Raw genomic sequence first — 23,964 nt, 5'->3', positions numbered from 1 at the left:
CTAAAAAAAAAAAGAAAGAATAGCTTCATAAAGTAGGATTCATTTTCAGCTTTTTTATTTCTATATGTTTTTCTTCATTTGCATTTAAGTATCCATTAAATTTAGTAAGAAGTATAAATAATAAGCTCATGATTTTATGTACTGTATTAGTTTGTAGTAAGGACTCATTAACTGATATATTCACTCTAAATCAGGATTTAATTAATTTAATGTATAATGCACATTAACTTGAATAGTACCTTTATTATTCACATTAATTTATCTAATTATCTTCAATCATTTTTATCAATTCCTTCACATGAACAATTATCAATTCTTCTGTAGTTTTTTCATTTTAAAGAAAGCTAGTTTGGCCCCGCACGGTAGCGTAGTGGCTGAAGTCCTTGCCTTGAAGGCACTGGGATCCCACGTGGGTGCCGGTTCGCTCCACTTCCCACCCAGCTCCCTGGTTGTGGCCTGGGAAAGCAGTTAAGGATGGCCCAAGGTCTTAGGACCCTGCACACATGTGGGAGACCTGGAGGAAGCTGCAGAATCCCAATTTTGGATCAGCTCATCTCTGGCCATGGTGGCCACTTGGCGAGGAAACCAGTGAATGAAAGATCTTTCTCTCTCTCTCCTTTTCTCTTTAAATCTGATTTTCCAATAAAAATAAGTAAAGCCTTTTTAAAAAGCTAGCTTTTCTTATTAGAAATAAATAAAAATTTATTCTACAATGGTCATTTATTTTGGATATTCATCTTAAATTCTAGATACATACTTGGCTTAGCATTACATCAGTTAACCAAAAACAGTTACGTTTCTTATGTATAACTAAAATTGTTTATTAATAATTTTGTTTTAATTGAAAAAATAAACTTAGTAGTACAAACGCTTCTATTACATTGCTTTCAGATTATGGATTAGATTTGCTATTAATCTAAAACATAAGAAAACAAAGTTCCAAACTATAGATCTCAATTGTTTAACAAAAAGAATTTTTGTTGGGTTATCATCATACTCTACACTCAAACCTTAATTTTCCAAAATACACAAGAGAATGCCAGCAACCCAAAAATAGGGTACCATTTTAAGTTAACAAGTTCATCATCAAATCTTGTCTTCCCACTTTATTTTCTTCCTCCAACTCACTGGGAAAGGCAAAAAAAGAAGTTTCCCTACACAAGAAAGATATGGGCTGCCAAAATCATTCTCAACATTATTTACCTTATTTCCTAGCTTGAAGTTGTAAGATACATGTTTACATTTCAGATGAGGAAATACAATCAATGAGAAAGGAAGTTCCACAGATTTGCACCTCTAAATCTACCCAGCTACCAGTGTCTGCAGCCAACACACTGCTTTACACCAAATTAGCATAAATTAGGGCTCAGCAAAGTATTTCTGCAAAGGGCCAGACAGTAAACATTTTAGGTTTTGTGGGCCACACTGATCTCACCTCTCTTTTTGAGCCTACTATAAACACAAGAAGCCATTCTTAGCTCCCGGGCACTGCGTCTCACCCCCCCATCCTGCTGATCTCCACTACACTCCTGTGCTTGCACAGGATTCCACAAAATCTTAGCAGTTATCCCTTCACTTTCTGCATCATACGTCTCAGGAGAATTTTCATTAGCATAAATACTGTTATTTCTCTCATTTATTAAAAAAATGGAAAACTTCCCTTGGCTTCACTCCTCCTTCAAAGCACCACCATGCAATTCTTTACTGCCCCGTATCTTGATTGCCCCACCTTTACCAATCTTTCCATTTTCTATTAATCTATCTCTACTCTGGCTTTTAACACCACAAATCCAGAAAAACCACCTGCTACAGTCCTCATACCAAATCCAGGGACATTTTCCAATCCTCATTTCTCTTGACGTGGCCAACCAGCAGCATGTGGTATTCTAAATTACTCTCTAATCCTCACTCTGTTTCCTTGTACTCTTGTGCTTGTCTCACCTCATTACTTACTTCTTTCCAGTTTCTTACTGTTTCCTCAATTCTTTTCTTCTTCATTCACTTGAAAATCGCATCCCAACACAATCCTGTTCCTACTCTTCCCCCAATCCCTAGTATATTCTCAACAGAGCACCTTTTACGTCAAGGCATGCTGAAAGCCCTCCATCAGTCCTAATACATCTATAATACTCTTCATGAACTGCACACCTCTGTCATTAGCCCTCTAACTTCAGGCTTCCTTCTCACATAGTCCTCACAACTCACACGGGGCTGCTCACTGCACCACAGAACATTTCAACCAGCTCTTCCCTTAAGACTTTTGTCTGACTCTCCCCTGAGCCAACATCCTGACCTCCTAAAACTGCTCAGCTTACACCTTCCTCCTGAAGCCAACCTTAACCACCAAGGTCATATTGCAACCCCTCCTCGTTGACACTTTGATTTGCTTACGTCTTCTTCTTTCTCTGTATGTATGTGTGTATGTGCGTATATGTGTACATGTATGTGTGTGCATGCATATATACATGTACATGTAGATTGTGGACAATATCTGTAGACATATATAAACATACAATTTCTTTTAGTAATCATTTTCATTGATATTCTTCTTTACCCAACTTCACAAAGATGGGAATATTAGTTATGCCTTAACATATTCCAAGCAAATAGTAAACATTCAAAACAGTATGCTATGCTCTTGAATCCATGGTAAATTTCACTAGTATGAATTCATGGGTATTCTGTAAAACAATTTCCTTATAATTTAACAGATATTAATTTAAAACTTTCATTTACAAAATGATTTTGCCTTAGAAGATAAATCATTTAAACTGACACTATGATTTCCAAAATTTGGCTAAATATCCTTATCTACATTTGAACTACATTCAAAATGTCTTTAACCTGCAAAAGGTTTCAAAGGTCTTTAACCTGTGAAAACAACAACAAAGTTATTTCTAATCTGATACCTCATGGTTTTTACCTATAAAAGCTTATAAATCTGCAGAACACAGCAACTCAAAGATCCAGGTTTTACACACACACAAAAAAAGTTGATTTTGTTCAAACTGAAAATACAAAGTTTAACAGTATCAAATAATAATCATCAATTAATTTCAAACATGGTATTCAATATTTTCAGAATAAAAACTTTTAAAATTTTCTTGTGTCCTTGACAATTTTCCCTTACCTTCATAATTCAACTCTGAAACTACCACAATTTAATTCAAAGTTCAATTCTGTTATCACAGATTTTTCATTTTCTTTAATTACAGTTCATTTTCTTCTAGCTTCCCATTTAAATTTCATCACTTGTTCAGATTCTTGTTATGTCTTAATTCATTGTATTTCTACCAACTCTTTTCAATTCTTTCTACTATATTTTAGCATCATATATTATGTTACAAAAATTTTATCTTTAAAATTTTTCTCCCTAAAGAATTAATTTTATCATTTAATTTATCACGTGCAATCATAATTTTAAAGCAAGTTTCTCTTAGCATTTCTGAGATCTTAAAAATCAATTGTTAATATAGTCAAAGGGTAAATAGTTTGATAAAACAGAGGATTCCAAATTAAATCAATTTCACATAAACAACTTTCTAGGTTAATTATGACCTATGCAATATTTGAGATAAAGCAAAAAATATAAATACTGCAAGGAACTTTCCCACACAAACATTTACTAGTTGTTTACTTGAAACTCAATTTTCACTATGTCTGTTAGATTTATTTGATAGTCTGACAGTTCTATTGGATGTATGCCATTACAGTATTCTGTCTAAAGGCAGTTCTGACTGGCTGATGGTAGACTTGTACCAATACTTCACATTAGGAGTACTATCCTTAAAAACAGTGCTAATAATCAAAGGATTTATCCTACTTCCTCTTTTCCATTTTTGAATAGTTAATAAAATACAAACAGAATCACAGACTATAGAAATCAGATAAAGCTGCCATCCCTGTGGCTCCCCTTATCATCCCCAGAGACTGATCTCTGTTGAGACAAGAGCAAATGAATGATCAGTTTTATAATATGAGCACTATTCTCCGAACAATAGCTTGCAAAGCACATACCAAGTAAAAGTTCAGGTAAACTAAAATTTACAGAAGCAATTGAAAGTATTGTTGTGTATGTGTAGCAGGATTTATTATGCTAGAAATGCTCATAGCCTGTCTTTATCTGGAATTAATGCTTTCATACTGAGAATTTATTAAAAACACTATAGAGAGGAAATGAAATTTCTACACCAAACAAATCTGTATTATAATTACATAATTAACTAAGGACGTAATGAGTTCATATATTCCTAAATCACTCCTATTTAACAAATACATAAATCACAAAAATAACCATACAAACAAACAGCAAAAAAGTCCAGCTTGGAAAAACTGATTGAAAAATATCTGAAAATACTTACTTCAAGACCATTTGAAAAGTACCGTAGTTAAAAGTATATCCGCCAATCACCCACATAAATTTCCCATGTAAAACTGCTTTATGTGAAGCCCGACCTACAGAAGGACTGAAGGGTTTCACATTTGGCAGAATCCAGTAAGATTCAGTAGAAGGAACATTCAAAGAACAATCAGGACCTATTAAAATAAAAATCAAACACCACACTGGATTAAATAAAAGCCTTACATTATGGAAAGATTATATGTGGATTAAGAGATTTTAAAAATTCCATGCCTCATATTAGCAAATAAAATACAAAAAGCAGTATGAAGATAATCTAGAAGAACAATACTAACAGCAAATGTAACGCCTAGAAAGAAACAATATCATGTACTCAATCAGATTTGCATTTGTCCAAATAAATATCACAGTCTACAGGAAATACTTAAATAATATAAAACTACAGACATACTTTAAATTTTTGTTTATTTTTACTGGAATGTCAGATTTACAGAGAAGCAGAGACTGAGAGAAAGATCTTCCATCCACTGGTTTACTCCCCAAATGGCTACAACAGCCAAAGCTGAGTCGATCTAAACCCAGGAGCTTTGGATCATGGCTCCCACATGGGTCCAGGGTTCCAAGGACTTGAGCCATCCTTTGTCGCTTTCCTAGGCCACAAACAGGGAGTTGAGTGGGAAGTGGAGCAGTCAGGATATGAAGAGGCACTGTATGGGATACCAGCACTTTCAGATGGAGGATTAGCCCGTTCTACCATAGCACCAGCCCCACATGCTTAGAATATTACAATGGAAAACAACACAGTCAAACTCCAATTCTGAGACTTGAGGCTTTGGACACTTACCTCTCTCATCATCAAACTTTCATCTATAAAAAGGAAATAATCTATCGCCAAGGCATATTATTAGTATTTAATGTAAAAACAATATAAACAAAAGCATATATAAATTACAAACTATCAAATAAATAATTATATTTTCATTAGTATCATTTAAAAACAACCAAAACTGGCTTTAGTAGAGATCCTCATATATTCTCACAAAGAAAAAGTTATTATGCATAATAAAATAAAAAGTATTAATTAGTGCAGAATAACTCTAAATACCATAAGAATAAAAACACAACCCTTTCCTATTCTTAATGTTATTCATGAGTCTTTGTTCCCATTTGTAGAATATGAGAGACTAACCAAGATCAGTGTTTTTCAATTTAAGTAATGGAAGACATGATCCTAAAAGACTTTTGGCCTCACAAACTATTTTAATTTTGATGAAACAAAATAGGCTTAAATATGGTGCATAAAGTGCTTAGACTAGAAGTTCTCTTAAAAATACAAATAACACAATTACATAAAATCAAATACAAATTAATGTATAAAACTCATGGAATGAACATTTACTGGCATGTCTCCTTTTCTTTCACATCACTCTGTTACTTTGTATGTCCTGTACTTTTCTTTACAAATTGAAGGTATGTGACAACTATGCACTGGACAATCCATTGGTGTCACCTTGTCCAGCAGTATGTGCTCATTTCATCTCTGTGTCTCACTGCAGTAACACAATATTTCAAAGGTTTTATTGGCACATGCATTGCGGTGATCTGTGACCTCTGTTTGGGGGTGCTATGAACCACTACTACACAAGACCCGGAACTTAATTGATAAATGGGCATTTGTTCTGTCTGCTCCACTGATCAGCCAACAGAGATCCAACCCCTCTCTCCTCAAAATTCCCTAGTCCCTGAGACACAACACTGAAATTAGTGCAAACAATAACTCTACAATTGCCTCCAAGTATTACATTTAGCAAATAGAATGCATCAAAAGCCACAATGGACCAAACCCTACCAAGGTATGAATGTAAGAAAAGTTCTTGAAGGAAACTAAAAGACTTGTCCAAGAACAGGTGCTCTGGTGTAGTGAGTAAAGCCACCAGCGGAGCTAGTCGGGCAACAAATATGGACACTGGCTCAAGTCCTAGCTGATCGATTTCCATCCCGGCTCCTGAGAAAGCAACAGATGACCCAAATGCCTCCATCCCAACACCCACGTGATGCACGCACCAGGATGAAGCTCCTGGCTCCTGGGAAGTAAACAGCAGATGCAAGTTTCTCTCTCTCTCTCTCTCTCCTTCCCTCCCTCCCTCCCTAACTCTGATTTCCAAATACACACACAAAACACAAATCCTTTAAAAAAAAGTGCATCTCCAAGTAAATACACAAATGATAAGGAAGCAAAAGTGTCCTATTGTTGAGGAGAAGCACTTAAGAGTGTAACAGAAGATCAAAACTGCCACCTAAGCCAAACTCTGATGCAGAACAAGGTGCTAAATCTCTTCAATCCTGTGAAGGTTAGGAGAGCCGCTGAAGGCTGCAGAGACAATTCTGAAACCAACAGAGGCCGGGTCACAACGCTGAACAAAAGAGGCCATCTCCATAACATCAAAGAGTAAACCAGCAAGTGCTGATGTAGAAGTTCCACCAAGTTATCCAAAAGATCTAACAAAATTGATAGCTTCATCGAACCACAGATTTTCAATGCAGAAAAAGCAATCTTACATCAGAAGACGATACCTCTGAAGACTTTAATGTCTAGGAAACAAAAGTCAATGCCTGGTTCCAAAGCACTGAAAGACAATCTTGTTCTCCTAATAGGGGCAAAGATCGTTGGTGACTGTAACCTAAAGCCAATCTGAATTCACCATTCTGAAAATCCTGAGACTCTCCAGGATCAAATCCTGAGACTATACATATATACACACACTGTGTGTGCTATAAACGGAACAAAGGCTGGATAACAGCATATCTATTTACGATGTCAGTTACTATCTTAAGCACACTGTTGAGTCCTAATACTAGGAAAAAAGTTTATTTTCAAAATAATACTATTTATTGAAATGTACCTGGTCACCCAAGAGTTCTGATGGGATTAGGTGCAGAGAGAATGTTATTATCCTGTCTATAAATACATCTATTCTGCAGTCCACGGATCAAGAATTAACTTCAGGGGCCAGTGGTTTAACCCAGCTGCAATGCTCTCATCTTTATGGGCATTACTTTGAGTCACAGTTGCTCCGATTCTGTTCCACCTCCCTGCTAATGCACCCGAGAAAGAAGTGGAGAAGAAGACAAATGTTTGGGTCCACATGGGAAACCCGAAAGAAGCTCCTGGCTCCTGGCTTTGACCTGGCCCAGCCCCAGCCATTGCAGCCATCTGGAGAATGAACTATCTGATGGAAGCTCTTTCTCTCTCTGTAACTCTGACTTTCAAATAAATAAATCTTTAAAAAAAAATGCCAACTTTCAAATCTTATTATATAAGAAATTATTTCATAAGGCCAAGCTAACATATATAGTAATTCCTTTAATGAATATAGGAAAAATACACTGAAAATCTTTTGTAAGTAAATCATCATTCTAGATATCACTGAGAACATTTGTGATTCACGAGAGTACATCAACATATCAGCAATAATAGGGGGTGAGCAGAATATGACTCCAACCATGAAAGAAATGAAAAAGCTAAATGCAGATGTTTTCAAAATTTTTTCAAATCTCAGAATTAGAAATAGAGGCTTAAGACTGAATGAACTACTAAGATTTCATGATGAACCTTAATAAATGAGGTATTTCTTCTCATGGAAGAGCAGAGAAAACAGTTTCTTGAGACAGAGTCTATTCCTGGCGAGTATGCTGTGAACAAGTTGAAATGACAAATGATGTAGAATACTCTATTAACCAGGTTGGTAACGCAGTGGCAGGGCATAAGAGGATCAATCCTAATATGGGCAAAATGCTGTCCAATAGCATCTCATGCTATACTGAATTCTTTCCTAAAAGGAAAAGTTCAACACTGCAACAACCTTTTTTGTCTTAAGAAAGGGGAGGGAGTCGCGGTGCAGCACGCTAAGCCGGCACTTGGAAAACCTGGTACTGCTTACCCCGGAAGGCAGCAGATAATGGCCTGGGTCCTTGGGTCCCTGCCACCCAGGGGAGAGACTGGATTGAGTTCCAGGCTTTCAGGCTCATCCTAGCCCAGACCCACTTGTTGTGCTCCTTGGAGGAATGAACCAGCTAAGCTAGAAGATCTCTCTGTCCCTCTATGTCACTGTGCCTCTCAAATGGGAATTTTAAAATACCCAATTTCCTATACAAACTTCCTATCTTACTAATACATTTCATGTAACTTGTAGCAATTATAATATTAGAGGGAATTATCTAAAGCCAAACTCTAAAGATTAGCTTTAGTCTACTTTAGAGTATAAGTTATAAAAATAATTTAAAGGATTAAGAAAAATTAGATCTTAATTTCTAGTTTTCAACATTGTATAAACAACTTATAAATGTTAATTAATAAATACCAATGAAAAGTATTAACAATATTTTATATTCTCACAAAGGTTTCTTAGCCATTAAAATTTAAACACTGATATTCATATTTAAGACCACCCAAAACTCCCTTTTTATAAAGCCACATCCATGAAACATCCTCTACAATGTCAAAATCTGATCCCTTATACAAAATCTCCTCTTCACTCTTCCTCTGTGTAACTTCCCTGAGTCAATGAGAACCTCTTCAGGATAGAACAAAGTCATTTTGAAAAAGATATAATACAATAATACTATTGTGTACTTTCATAAAGATTTAATACATTATTTTTCTAGCAGTTATATACAGTTTAGTAATCCACGGGGTCATGTATAGTTTGACAATAAAGCATAAATAAATTTCAATGGTTTTTTAACTATAGACATTAGTGACAGGCTGCTGAGTCAGTTTTTGAAGTAAAAAAAAAGGGGGTTAAGAAGGATTTATACACTGATCCCTCTGAAATTTATAATCTTAAGCACCACAATCTCTCATGAATTCAGCTACTAGTTGACATTTTCACTTGCCTGTTTAACAACCTTCTCAATACATCCTAAACCAGCTCCTTGATTACTACCTTCTATCTCATGCACTATTGTGTAACACCTCACAGAATGGCACTTTCACTTATCCAGCAGCTAAAAGACCAAGTTCTTGCTGCCATTTTTAAGGTCTTTCTCCCAAACTCCACATGCAGTCCACCACCTGTTTTGAAATTCATTCGGATGTAGGTATTACAGGCTTTTCACGTGTTGAAACAGAGACATACACTAATGACTAATTTTATTATGAATCCTTCAATATGAGTGAGTGACAAGTTCCAGAACCCTCCATAGGTACCAAAATCAGTGGATGCTCAAGCACCTTATCTAAGATGATCTAGTATTTGCATCTAACCAATGCACATACTGCCACGTAACTTTAAGCCATCTTTACATTTTCTGTAATACCTAATGCAGCATAAATGTATGTCAACAGTCACCACACTACACTGTGTACTGAACAATGACACCAAAAAGTTTATTGATGTTCAGCACACACACCATATTACTATAGATATTTCAGATATGAAATTGGCTGAATCCTCAGATAATTAAACTTGCAGGTACAGAGGGTTGACTATAGATGTGCTTCAACATCTCAAGTACTACCATACCTTCCCAGTTCATTTAACCAATCTAGAACCGCCAAAAACAGGTAACTACGGGAAAAAATGCCTGGCCAGGTGTAACTGATAAGGTCCTAAAGACAGAGTCCATTTTGATTTGTGGCTAAAATTCTATGCCTGAACACTCAGAAACATTTTTAATGTCTATCACTTCTCTCAGAGTAAAACCAACAATTCCTTCCTCAACAAATATCATCAACTCCCCTTAAAAAAAACCCCAATAATTTAAAAGATGTATTAACTGTTATCACTCCTTCATTCAACATCCTTCAATGATTTCTCATCACTCTTGAAACGAAAGGAAAAAGAAACTTAGCATGGCCTACAACTCCTACATGATTAGCTTCAGTAGACACTACTGAATGACTGAATCAATTAATCACTTGAAAAATGGATAAATGAAAGGACACCTTAGAGTAATGTAAGATTAAAAGCATGAGCTATGATGTCAAAGCTAGCTTTCCTACTTCCCAGCTTTCCTATTTAAAAAAGGTACTAAAATTGTTTAAGCTTCAATTTAATAGTGGAGATTATACTTAGAACACAGGATTTTGTAAAGATGATATTTAATGTGACATACTTAGAATTGTATTAAAGCTTCATAATATTAATTTTATTATGAATCTCCTCATTTTAGATACAAGAAAAGTAAGTATAATTAGTTAAGATGACTGGCTAAATAAATAAATCAAACCTAGAGTGATTAACTGTTTAAAGGGTACAATCCTGAGCTATCACTGTGGTATAATAGGTTAAGCTACCACCTGCAAAGCCAGCATCCCATATGGTACCAGGTGGAGTCCCAGCTGCTCCACTTCCATCCAACTTCCTGATAACGTGTCTAGAAAAGCAGAAGAACATGGCTAACTTCCTGATCCCTTGCACCTTCACTGGAGAGCCTAATGAAGCCCCTAACTCCTGGCGTGGGCCTGGCTCAGCCCTCGCTGTTGTAGCCCTGTGGGGAGTAAACCAGCTGATGAAACATCTCTTTATCTCTATCGCTCTGTCTCATATTACCAACAAAGATACACATATTCTGAAGGAGAAATGATACATTTAAAAAAACATTCACTGATAACAGAAGAAAAAAGAGCTGGAAAAGCCATCCTAATATCAGATACAACAGACTTAAAAACAAAAACTGTTCAAAGAGCCAAGTGTATTTTGTAATGATTACAGATCACTTATACAGAAGATGTGATTACAGTAAATGCATATGCACCCAGGGCCAGGGAGTCTGGTTATTTAAAGCAAGAAATAATAGATCTAAAGGGAGACAGGGAATGTAATACAATAACAACAGGGACTTCAACACCCCATATTAATCAACAGAGATTAACGAGACAGGAAATCAAAAAATACCAGAACTAATCTACACTATGAAACAAACGTAGATCATTAATAGCTACAGGACATCTCATTCCATGGCTGCATAATACACACTCTTTTCATCAGTGCATGGAATTTTCTCCAGGATACACCACACACTAGGCCATAAAGCAAATCTCAACAAATTAAAAAATGCTGAAATCATACCATCAATCTTCTCTGACCACAATGAAATGAACATGGAAATGAGCAACTTTAGAAAATATACAAACACATGAAGATTGAAATAACAGTGGGTCATAGAAGAAATGAAAAGGTAAATACAAAAATTCCTGGAAAAGAATGAAAATATCAAACAACCAATCAAATCTTACAGGATACAACAAAAGTGGTATTATGAACAAATTTCATAGCAATCAATGCCTACACCAAGAAACTGGAAAGCTATCAAATAAATGATTTAACAACACAGCCCAAGGGCCCAGAAAAATAAGAACAAACCAAACCCAAAATTATTAGGAAGAAAGAAATAATACTAGAGAATAAGCAAAACTGAAACAAAAACTGCAAAAATCAGTGAAATGAAGAGGCTTTAGATACACACACACAAAATTGATACACTATTGGCCCAACTAACCAAAAAGGAGGTGAGAGGCAAAACCAAATTATTAAAAATCAGAAGTGAAATGGGAGATGTTAAAATGGGTAACAAAGAAATAAAAAGGATCATCAGTAATTACTACACACAGCTATGTGCCAAGAAATTGGAAAATCTGGAAGAACTGAATATATTGCTGGACACATATAATCTACCTAAACAGAGGCAATAAGACAGAGAAAACATAATTACACCAATACCTAAGATGAAGATGGTCAAGTCTCCAACAAACTTCAACAGTGGAGTGATGGACTCGCAACTGTTCATAAATGACTACACATTGTAACACTAGAGGGGAAATCAGTACAGGGGTAGGGACTTGAGGAGGGAGAGGGGAAATCCCATGTATTATGGAACGGTATCCTTAGACAATAATGAATAAATAGCCTCCAACAAAGAAAGCCTAGCACCAGATGGCTTCACAGCTGCATTCTACCTAGCTTTTCAGGAAGTAATTCCAATTCTTCTCAAACTTTCAAAATAACTGAAATGGACAGAATCCTCCCAAACTCCTTCTATGAAGCCAGCATTTCCTTAATTCCAAAACCAGAAAAAGACAGAACAAAGAAAGAAAACTAAGACCAACAGCTCTTATGAATATAGACGCAAAAATTCTCAAAAAAAATTCCCAGCATTTCTTTACTAGGCAGTAGCCTAGTAGCTAAAGTCACCACCCTTGCACGCACCAGGATCCCATACAGGTGCTGGGTCCTATCCTGGGTCCTATACACTTCCCATCCAGCTCCTTGATTGTGGCCTGGGAAAGTGGTAAAGGATGGGCCAAGCCTTGGGACCCACACCCACGTCAGGGACCCGAAAGAAGCTCCTGGCTCCTGGCTCCTGGCTTCAGATCAGCTCAGCTCTGGCCCTTGCAGCCAATTAAGGAGGGAACCAAAGGATGGAAGATGTTTCTCTCTGTCTCCCCTCTCTGTAAATTTGCCTTTACAATAAAAATAAATAATTTTTTAAAAAATGATAGCCAATAAATCCAAAAACACATCAGCAAAATCATTCTTCCACAACAAGTGGGATTCAAATCTGGTGCGCAGGGATGATTCACATATGCAAATGAATAAATGTGACATTATCACATTAATAACCTGAAGAATAAAATCTTTATGATTACCTCCATACCCACAACACTTAATAAAATACAACATCCTTTCATGATTTAAAAAAAAAACATTAAGCAAATTAAATCGGAATTTCTGGCCCAGCATTTGGTCATGGAAATCCTTGCTATTGCCTCTCGTTGGTGCTACGTAGACCCAATCCTCTTAATATGTCTCTATTCCATGTGTCTTTGAGGCTTCCACTTTGTCTCTAACAGAATAAAAGCCATCCAGCTCCAGATGACAATGAGGCAGGGGGTCCCAGCATATCCCATCAGGCAAAGTGATGAGCCCTCTGAACCGCACAAGCCAATCTCCCAAGGTCACCCCCCAACAGCACAGGACAAACAGAAAGCAAACAACAACCATAACCAGCTCTACTCCCAATTGCCAACTTGAACAAAATACAGAAGATGGACCTTCACCCAGCCCACGCCCCTAAGACTGTGGGTGGCTTTCCTGCAATGGGAAATGTTAAACTAGCTAAGTAGACATTAGCTTAAGTGTGTGCCAGGGACTGAACCAAACAGGAATTGTTTTTAAGAAAACAGAAATGTTTGTGTGGCTGAATGAGGGCAAGAAATGTAAAAGTAAGCCTTGGAAGCAGCCTAGCACTTACACATTGAAAGTCTTCCCTTGGGCAAATCCCTCAGGCCCACTTTCCGCCCCACTGCTTAGGAGAAGCTTCCAACCCTACACCAACAGGCGTGGCTATCAGGTCCCATTTGAAATTTCAAGAATTCCATACGTAGGGAGCCCTCCAATATATTAGAAACGGAGGCTGGTGGGGGAAGGACCGTAGGTTCAAAACCAAATCCATAAAAACACTACTCTAAATGTACAATGAACTCTCTATCCTCTACTGAGATGCCCACTTGGTTGTCAGGTGTACTTTCTTCATTAAACCTGGCTAATGTGCTTACAGTTAAATAAGTGAATTAATTCTTAAACACGGGGTGTCATGAATAGATTCTCATTACTATTCTTTTTAAATAGTCAACTTTTCAATTAGATTAGGAATAAAACTTCATTTTACCACTGTTACAAAATGTCAGATCTGATTGCTAGGAGGGAAGAATCTAATCAAATACACCATCAATCACTTATCTTCCCACAAACTCAAAATATGGAGATTATGTTCATCTTTATTAAATCTGAAGGAAAATATGTTACCTGTAAATTTCTCCAAGGCAACACACAATTTTATCAGTATATTATGTTGTCCTAAACTAGTTATTTACTAATATGTTATGACTCAGGAAAAATTATTTACAGTAAAATATTCTCTAAGGTTTTACATTCTTTTAAATCAAATACCAAGTTTTCACAACTTGACATAAAGTGCTTTTCTTGTAGTAAATACTGCCACCCAGTGGCACATGTTAGAATCTAAAAACACGTTCAGAAACAGGACTCTGTTAAAAGAAAGTTAATGGAACATGCTTCCCTCCTTTCAGATGAAAGATGGATCCCGATCAAACTGTTGAACACGTGTAGACAATGGGATGCTGGACTGCCTGACGTTGTCTGTATCAACAATGTCGGGGTACACTTAAATAAGGATTAATAGAATTATAATTCTTATGAAGGACTGCACTACTGTAGTAAAATGGGGAAAATCTGCCGGGGGTGGGAGTTTGGAGGGAAATCCTAGCCTATATGAAATTGCACCACATAATTCAGAATTCAAAATCAAAATATATTAAAAAAAGAATAAGTTAAAAAGTCAGCCAAAAAAAGGAAAGAAAGGTTAAACTCACGGTGTTAATTTCTTTTTTTTTTCTTCCTGTTGTTTACTTTGTTTTGTGGCTTTTTCATTTAAGGGGATGTATAGTAACTATGTAATGGAGACTATCCTATCCAGATGTGAGGTACAATGCAGTGTGCATCTCTACTTCCAAAGATGGACTCCCAATGAAACTGTTTACTATATCTTCACAATAGGATGCTGGACTCTGTCATTGTCCATGCCCGCAATGATGGGCATATGACTATGTAGAAGAACTATACTCTAGTAATGATATAGGGGAACTCAGTAAGGGGGGAGGGAATTGGGGAGGGGAAAGGGAAATCCCAGGGCCTATGGAACTGTATCATAAAATTATAATAATAATTTTGAAAGGCAGAGTGGGGGAAAAAAGGTTCAACTCTTCTGCAGGTACAACTATAAACAGCCAAGGTGTGGACAAGACCTAGATTCAACCAAGCAAATATTCCTAAGCAGGACTTCGATCTTCACAAGCGATGCAAAGACTGGGGACAACTTAGAATTCTTTCCCTCCATCCTTGCGGTCTACAGCATCCATGGTGAGGATGCCAGAGGTGGGCATCTCAGGGTCCCTGGGCAGTAAGAGAAGTATCCTGGTCAACCTTTCCCAGGCCTTCCTCTTTGTGGATCTAGTTTTTTGCAGGGCCTGGCCCCCCAAGGGTTAACCTCACCAGATATGCCTGCTGCACTAATCTTGCTTTTTCTCATACTGGTTGCCCTTGAGAAAGCTTGAGAAACTGCGGGCCAATCATAGGGCACAACGTCCCCCCACATGACTGATGGGTTCATGTTGACCTAACTGCAAACTCCCTGATACACGCGAGACATACAATGGCCAAAGAGCTGGGAAAAACTCCCCAAGACGAACTAGGCAGGGTATATTAAGATAGCATGAGTGGGCCCGGCGGCGTGGCCTAGCGGCTAAAGTCCTCGCCTTGAAAGCCCCGGGATCCCATATGGGTGCCGGTTCTAATCCCAGCAGCTCCACTTCCCATCCAGCTCCCTGCTTGTGGCCTGGGAAAGCAGTCAAGGACAGCCCAAAGCTTTGGGACCCTGCACCCGCATGGGAGACCCGGAAGAGGTTCCAGGTTCCCGGCATCGGATTGGTGCGCACCGGCCGGTTGAGGCTCACTTGGGGAGTGAAACATCGGATGGAAGATCTTCCTCTCTGTCTCTCCTCTGTGTATATCTGGCTTTCCAATAATAATAAAATCTTTAAAAAAAAAAAGATAGCATGAGTTTCCAATAAACGGCATTCTTACACAAATGACCCAGTGTGTGTGTGTGATTTTTTTTCTTTCTCTTTTGTTTTATTTGTGACCCTAGTCCCTCCACTCGGCTTGGGATACACGGCAACACGGGCGTTGCTGGCATCTTTCTTTGTACCTTCCTCTTTCCAACTATGGATTTCTCCAGCTTGCCCAGATCTCTTGCCAGCAACTCAATATCCTTTTCAGGGGACAATTAAATAGTTTGCTGCAATATGGTAAAATTTAATTTATCTACAATTACACATTCTAGAGGTGAATAGACCTATTGGTTACTAGAGTTTATACTCACTTACCAACCATAGGAAAATACCTGCATGTTCTAGCCCCTGCACATAGCACTTCACTCCGACAGCACAGACACCTGAAACGTGGTGTTACAGCCGTACCACCTGCATGGGGGACACGTGGTGTGGAGCTGGAAGGCCATCTGCCGGGCCAAGATGCAGTTCCGAAAACAAAAATGCAGCAAATGCTGGAGAGAGAACAGTTTCTGCCATACTTTCCAACTACATTTTCAACCCAAGTAAACAAACTGCTTCTTTTGTTTTCAAATCTGTTTTCAACTCAATGATTCAAACAGGGAAACCTGGAGTTATAATGAATAAGGTAGTCCGTGGGGGAAACACCACATCCTGAACTCTACTTTGCAAATGGCTGTTTACTATTCACAAATGAACACAAATCCACTCTCACACTTCAGTGTTTGGAAATCATATTAAGATATCAATGCTTTTCAAAACTGCTTTCTTCTCTCGTGTGACTTACAAACAATAAAACAAATGTTATTAAATGAAAACTGTCAAGAAGCAACGAAGATTTACCTCAGTCAGTTAACGGATAAGTTAAGTTGGTATATGCATGCAATGGAACATTATTCAGAGCTATAAGAAATTGGTGATCAGGGCCTGGTACGGTAGCCTAGCGGCTAAAGTCCTCACTTTGCATGCGCTGGGATCCCATATGGGCATTAGTTCTAATCCTGGCAGCCCCATTTGCCATCCAACTCTCTGCTTGTGCCCAAGAAAAGCAGTTGAAGACAGCCCAAAGCCTTGGGACCCTGCACCCACATGAGAGACCTGGAAGAGGCTCCGGGCTCCTGGCTTTGGATTGGCTCAGCTCAGGTCATTGCAGCCACTTGGGGAGCAAGTCAGCAGGGTGTGGACGGAAGATCTTCCTGTCTCTCCTCCTCTCACTTTCCAATTAAAAATAATAAATCTTTTTTAAAAAAGAAACTGGCAATCAGGCCACAAAACAACATGGGAGAATCTTAAATGCATATTGCTAAGTAAAAGAAGTCATCAGAAAAGATATTACACAAATCCACCTGTAATCGTGCACCACCCAAAGACACTCAATGTCACTGGACAGTAAAGGACATCATTAGACAGCTGTGGGCCTGTAAGACTGCATGATCTAGTGACACTGTGGCCATCCTACTGTGTTAAATACACTCCATGAAGTACACACAACAAAAACACCTAACAATCCAATTTTCAGGACATATCCCCGTGAGTAAACAATCAGCAATTATTTATGACATTTGACAAAATGTAAGACAATGGAGACAGTAAAAAGATTAGCAGCTGCCAGGGGCTAGGAGAGGAAATCATGACTAGGCAGAAAAAAGGAACATTTACATCCGAGAACTACCCTGCAGATTCTCTACGGCAAAGTGTGACTAGAAACCACCCTGTATGGTGGATGCAGGTCATGGTATATTTGATCAAATCCATCAAATGCTCAATACCAAAGACATCAGCGATAGTGATGTGTCAGACACACTGGCATCAACAGTAACAAAGGTACCACTCTGGTAGGGCATCTGACCGGGCTACAGGTAGAGAGTAAAGCTGAAATTTCTGCACCTGCTTCTTCACTTTGCTGTACAACTAACACTGTTCTAAAAATGAATGTTTTATTATTTTTAAATTTTAATTGTATTTTGTTTGAGAGACAGAGCTGGAGACTGCCCATCTGCTGGCTCGCTCCCATAAATGCTCACAACAGCTAGGGCTGGGCCAGGCCACAGTCAGAAACTGCACCTCCGTGTCTACCCCCTGGGTGCCGAGGCCCAAGAGAGACTCCAGCCACACTGCTGCTCCCCTTCCACGCCAGCAGGAAGCTGAACTTGAACTCAAGCACTCCACTACAAGGTGCAGGAATCTCAAGAAGACTCCTAAACCATGGCACCAATCATCTGCTTTGAAGTCTGTGATGAAAACCCAAGAGTCCCGATATTTTCACTGATATCTAGTATTTAGCATTTCCTTTGACAGCTGGAGTTATTACAAAATTAAATATGACACAACAGACTTGATGCTTTTCAAAATGCTATACTGCATATTTTTCATATTCTTTACTGTTTCAACTTTTATTTTTGCTTTCTGTTTTCTTTCTCTGAGAGACAGAGAGAATATGAATGCCTGCCACAGCATTCAGCATATGAACGCCTGCCACAGCTGGGATTTGGCCAGAACTGAGGTCTCGCACATGGGTGACAGGAACTCAGTTACTTCTGCCACCACCACTGCCTCCCAGAGTACTGCCGGCAGAAAACTGAAGGCAGAAGCCAAAGCTGAGCATCAAACTCAGGCACTCCTACAGGGGATATCAGCACCTTAACTAGTAGCAGCATAAATGTTCAATCCTAGTTTTTGGTTTTTAAGAACTTTCTATAGGAAAACAGGGACCATTTATCCTCAGGAAATTCTGCTATGTAAGTTGAAACTGTCTCAAAGAGTAAGAAAGCAAAAAAAAAAAAAAAAAAAAAAAAGAAGAAGGTTAGGAAATAATCAATGAGAAAATTGTAGGGGAAAAACAGCAACAGCCAACTAGAAGCCTTAGAGGTTCTATATAGAAAAACTAAAGCAAAAGGAGAGCGAGAGAAAAAAAAGCACCTAAAGATGAGGTAGCTGGGGCTGGCACAGTGGCCTAACAGGTTAATCCTCCACCTGAGGACTGGTATCCCATAGGGGCACAGGTTCAAGATCTAGCCTCTCCATGCCTGAACCAGCCTTCCACTAATAATCTGGGAAAGCAGTGGAGGATGGCTCAAGTCCTTGGGTCCCTCCCATGCGGGAGACCCAGAAAGAAGCTCTAGGCTCCTGGCTTTGGATTGGCTCAGCACAGACCACTGTGACCAGATAAAAATCAATCAATCTCTCTCTCTCTCTCTCTCTTCCTCTCTCTCTGTAAATCTGCCTTTCAACAACAAAATATATATATGTATACACAATATATATAATATATTATACATATATATAAATGATGTAGGATAAGCGAGAGGAAAATGTTAGAAACAATATCTAAGACTAATATAAAAGTTAGGCTTTTCTTTTGTGTTAAGAAAAGTTTAGCTTATTAGGCCAGCACAATGCCTCAACTAGCTTATCTTCTATCTGCAAGTGCTACAATCCCATATGAGCACTGGTCCATCTCCCACTGTTCCACTTCCAACCCCACTCCCTGCTTATAGCCTGGGAAAGCAGTCAAGGATAGCCCAAAGCCTTGGAACCCTGTATCCACTTGGGAGACATGGAAGAACCTCCTAGCTCCTGGCTTTGGATCAGCTCAGCTCTGGGCATTGCAGCAACCTGGGGAGTGAACCAGTGGATGGAATATCTTTCTCTCTGTCTCTCCTCTCTGTCAATCTACCTTTCAATAAAAATAAATTAACATTTTCTAAAAAATAAAATTTTAGCTTCTAAAGGTACCATTATTTTTTATATTTACTAACACAGACTCAAACAGAGTAAGTCAACCAATATCAAAGAATAAAATACAGTGGAGGTATCAACAAACTATTGCTCTAACATAAAGAATTCAATTCCAGTAACAATAACATTCAATTTTGAGATCTGTATCTGTAGCTTTCATTTCCAAACATCACTGGTTCTTCAATCATTTTCCATTCGTCTTATTTGGAAACCAATCTCAATCTCTCTATCTCTTTCTCTCTCTCTCTCTCTCTCTTTCTCTTTCTCTCTTTCTTTCTCTCTCTTTCTCTCTTCTCTTACCTGTTTCCCCTTCCTCCCTGCCTCCTACCCTCCTCCCTACCCTCCTCCCTTACCTGTGATCATCATCATTCTTTATATGTACAATAAAACCACAATTTCCTAATCACTTCCTCCTAATATAATTTGTAGAAAATAATTTCCACCTACTTTTGACTATGCTCCCTTAAATGCAGAATCCAATATTAATGGGAATCCTGTATTCATAGGGAATATTCTTTTGCTTTCAAAACTAATGAAATAAGATGGCAGCTAAGAGCAACTGAAAATCAGTTTAAAAAACAATAACAGTGTGTGCTCACGTTGGCAGCTCATATACTAAAATTGGAAAGCTACAGAGAAGACTAGCATGGCCCCTGTGCAAGTATGACATGCAATTTGTGAAGAGTTCCATATTAAAAAAAAACAATAACTGTGTATATGAGCTATAATTCTATTTCTCCCTCCCAGAAACCTCATCCTTTACATTTCAGGTTTAAAGTAACCAATATGCACACTGGTTGTCCTGAAAATAGCATTCTGCTAAACCTACTATTCTCTAATCATTCACATCAATTCATAGGTCAATTCCTTCGCTATTATGAATAATGGTTAAAATGTGTCTGATGTCTGTATTTTATAATTTATACAGTATCGTCACATTCTCCATTTACATTCATTATTTACATAATGTATACGAGCACAGAAACCCATGCAAGTGCACATGTTTAGGCTTTAGACTATTCATGTTATCCTTTTGTCTTTAGAGTAAATACACTCTGTATTTGTCTCCCATGCTTTCCATGTTAATAAGCATTTTAGACTCAGGAATTTATTATTTTATGTACTAGTGATGAGAATAATAAAATATGAAAGTCAATAAGCAAAATCCAGAAAAAATAAAGGAAGTGTTATAAGCCAGATCTGTATTATAAGACTCCAGGAAAATCCAGCATTTCAAATAAGAACCAATAAAAATAAGGGAAAAAAACTGACAGAGATGTTCATACAAAATGCTGAAAAATGCATTTCTCTTTTGTTTCTAAGATTACTGAAAAGCAGACAAATTGAAGACCAGTTTTGGGGTCAATGCATGGCTCATTTAGCTGTCCTCTGCTTCCAAGCACTGACATCCCATATGGGCAACAGTTCATGTCCTGGCTGCTCCACTTCTCCTATATCTTTGTCTAGTGGCCTGGGAAAGCAGTGGAGGATGGCCCAAAGCCCTGGGACCCTGCACCCACGGGAGACCCAGAGGAAGCTCCTTGCTCCTGCCTCAGTTCGGCTCAGTTCCAACCACTGTGGCCATTTGGGAAGTGATACAATGGATTGAAGATCTTTCTTCCTCTCCTTCTCTTTGTAAATTTGCTTTCCCAATATAAATAAATAAATTTTTAAATTAAAAAAAGAAGATTGAATATCATTTTCAAACAAACACTGTGTATAAACACTACACTTCTATTTTTGCCTTAAATGTAATACCGATATATCATTCTCTCCATAAAAGAATATGATTATAGCTTCAAGACAGAAAAGATAAACAATTAAACCTGGAGGCACTTAGAAAGGGTGTCACAAATGATTAAAACATTCACTTAAAACTCACATCCCTTTAATTAAAGAACACCCAGAAATTCCTATCTGCCAGACTCATAACAGATAACCAAATTTAATAAGAACACTCACACTGAATGTAGCTGGCATTCCTACTACTTAGTAATCTGGGCTTAAAACAGGCAAACTTAAGACAGAGCTTAGGGGCTGGTGTTGTAGCACAACCAGTTAAGTCACTGTCTGCAACACTGGCATCCCATCTGGGCACCGGTGCAAGCCCCTGCTGATTCCACTCCTAATCCAGTTCCCTGCTAGTCTACCTAGGAAACAGCAGAAAATGATCCACAGCCTTAGAATCCAACATCCATGTGGGAGATCTGGATGGAGATCCAGGTTCCTGGTTTGTGGCTCTTTTGGTAATGAACCAGAGGATGGAAGATATATTCTCTTCCCTGCCCCACCCCCTTGTCTCTCTCCATCAGTAACTCTATCTCTCAGATAAATATAGTAGCATTTTTGCACTTCTGAACAGAACACTAGAGGCACAATATCTCTAGTTATTACTTAGGTTTAGTAAAAACTACTGGTACTATTGCTGTACTGCATAACACATGTGGATCCTACACTTCTTGGATTACGCAAATACTGAGTCAACGTTACCTCTATCAACAGAATTAACAGGTCCTAAATAAGCTCTCAACAGTTAAATATAATTAGAAAAAAAAGTACTATGGGAAGGCAAATAAATGGGTACCTGGATCTACTTCTCAAATTAATTCCACAATTACAAAATTTATCATTTTAGACTTAAGAGACTTATGTAAATCAAAACCCTTCTCTGTAGTGTAAAACTAACCTTTGATGATAAAATTGTTTCCAAAGAAACTTCTTTTATTTTTTAAAAATATTTCATGTTTTTTTTAAAGTAGCCAGAAGAGGTCAGTCTTTCCTTAAGAAATGTTTAATATCCTGCTGTAGCTTGGAATCTAAAAAATCATTTTTCCAATATACAATTATTTATCCATTATAAACAAAATGCATTGTACTGTAAGTTGAATTCAGTTAAGTCATTAAATTCAAGGAGTGAGGTCTACACAAAAAAAATATACTGATTATACACCCACAATTTAAAATGAGCTTTGTACATAATTTCAAGAAATCCTCAAAACAGCACATAGACAAAGCCTTTACCAATTCTATTTATGAACAGGCAGAGCATTAGAAAGTTGACTGCTTATCTAAACAGTTCAAAAAGACAAAGAAATATATGTGATTTGATTGTACAAATTACAGGAAGACAGGTCAATACAGAATTCGCATTAATCTCTTAGACTGATGAATCACACATGCTTACCTTGCCAGCTGTCATTGCAGACACACAGTTTTTCTCCCGTTAGGTCACAGTAACCATGATCTGGACTGCCACAGTTGGCTTTGCAGTAAGGAATATCACAGGCTTCACCCTTCCAGTATTTGTCACATTCACAATACACTTGACTTGAAACAGAGATACTAGTTGTACACTTCCCATGACCAGAGCAGTTGTTAGGACATGAATTGATTCTGTAAAATATAATTCACATATACTCAAACTCAAGATCCACTAAAAAAAGAATTTTGGTTGATATTTCATAAACTTCACAACTTTCCTGCTGCACCTTATTTGATGATTAACAAATCTCACGATGTGGTTTCAATTCTTCAGTTTGTCCCTTTTATACTGTGGAATTCAGCTGCATGTGGCCTTAATTCAGCCAGTGAGTTTACCAGCAAGACTCCAAACATCCAGGAGCTACACACTAATAACCTCAAGACCTATAGGGCTGCGAGCACAACATTTGGTGAGGACTTAGCAACTCAAATGCTTTAAATGCGTATTTCACAGAAAACAAACAAATTCATAAACAGCTGAAACTATACAAGAATCCAAGACACAATGTGGCTAAATATTTTAAAGGCATATTATCACCTATACCTTCTTACAAAAAAGGGGACATTTATCACATTATATTTTAAGATCCTTTAACTTGCTTATATTCTGCTACCAAAAGAAGTCTTCAAAAAGTCCATGAAAAATGCATATTATAAACAAGCTATGCATGGATTTATTTTTTGCATTAAAATAATTTATCCCCTAACTCCATTTTTCCATATTCTGTAGGACCCTCATATGTATCTAATCTCTCTTGTGCACATAATCAGGCACACTGTAAGGTAAAGAAACCCTGTATTAAGCTGCTGGTTGAAGGGTAATTACAAATCTTCCAGTTAAAAAATTTCTAGTTGTCAATTTCTACATTCATGAAAAAAGAAAATAGTGTACAGAGCGTCCCTGTGGCCATTCACACAACAGCATCTGGAAGCTCCACTTCACCCTGAGCCT

General features: G+C 37.8%; 1 protein-coding gene and 1 non-coding gene across 5 annotated transcripts in view; one reads left to right on the top strand and one right to left on the bottom strand.

Annotated features, from left to right (window-relative positions):
• The window catches only part of ATRNL1 (attractin like 1), a 558,159-nt gene that overhangs the window by 502,596 nt on the left and 31,599 nt on the right, over positions 1-23,964 (bottom strand). For all 4 annotated transcript variants that reach the window (XR_009246557.1, XR_009246558.1, XM_058671950.1 and 1 more), the window contains exons 5-6: positions 22,936-23,144; positions 4,362-4,536 (exon numbers count right to left, since the gene is read on the bottom strand). Coding sequence is in view for 2 of the 4 variants with exons in the window: in XM_058671950.1 (XP_058527933.1) it covers positions 4,362-4,536; positions 22,936-23,144 (384 nt within the window). In the remaining 2 variants the exon portion in view is untranslated. The remainder of the gene's footprint in view (positions 1-4,361; positions 4,537-22,935; positions 23,145-23,964) is intronic.
• LOC118759468 (U6 spliceosomal RNA) lies at positions 20,343-20,448 on the top strand. The gene has a single exon (XR_004996203.2). It is a non-coding gene; the product is annotated as a U6 spliceosomal RNA (small nuclear RNA).

Source organism: Ochotona princeps, chromosome 13 (genome assembly GCF_030435755.1).
Source record: "Ochotona princeps isolate mOchPri1 chromosome 13, mOchPri1.hap1, whole genome shotgun sequence".
NCBI classification, from domain to species: domain Eukaryota; kingdom Metazoa; phylum Chordata; class Mammalia; order Lagomorpha; family Ochotonidae; genus Ochotona; species Ochotona princeps.
This window is presented reverse-complemented; position numbering and strand designations above follow the sequence as displayed.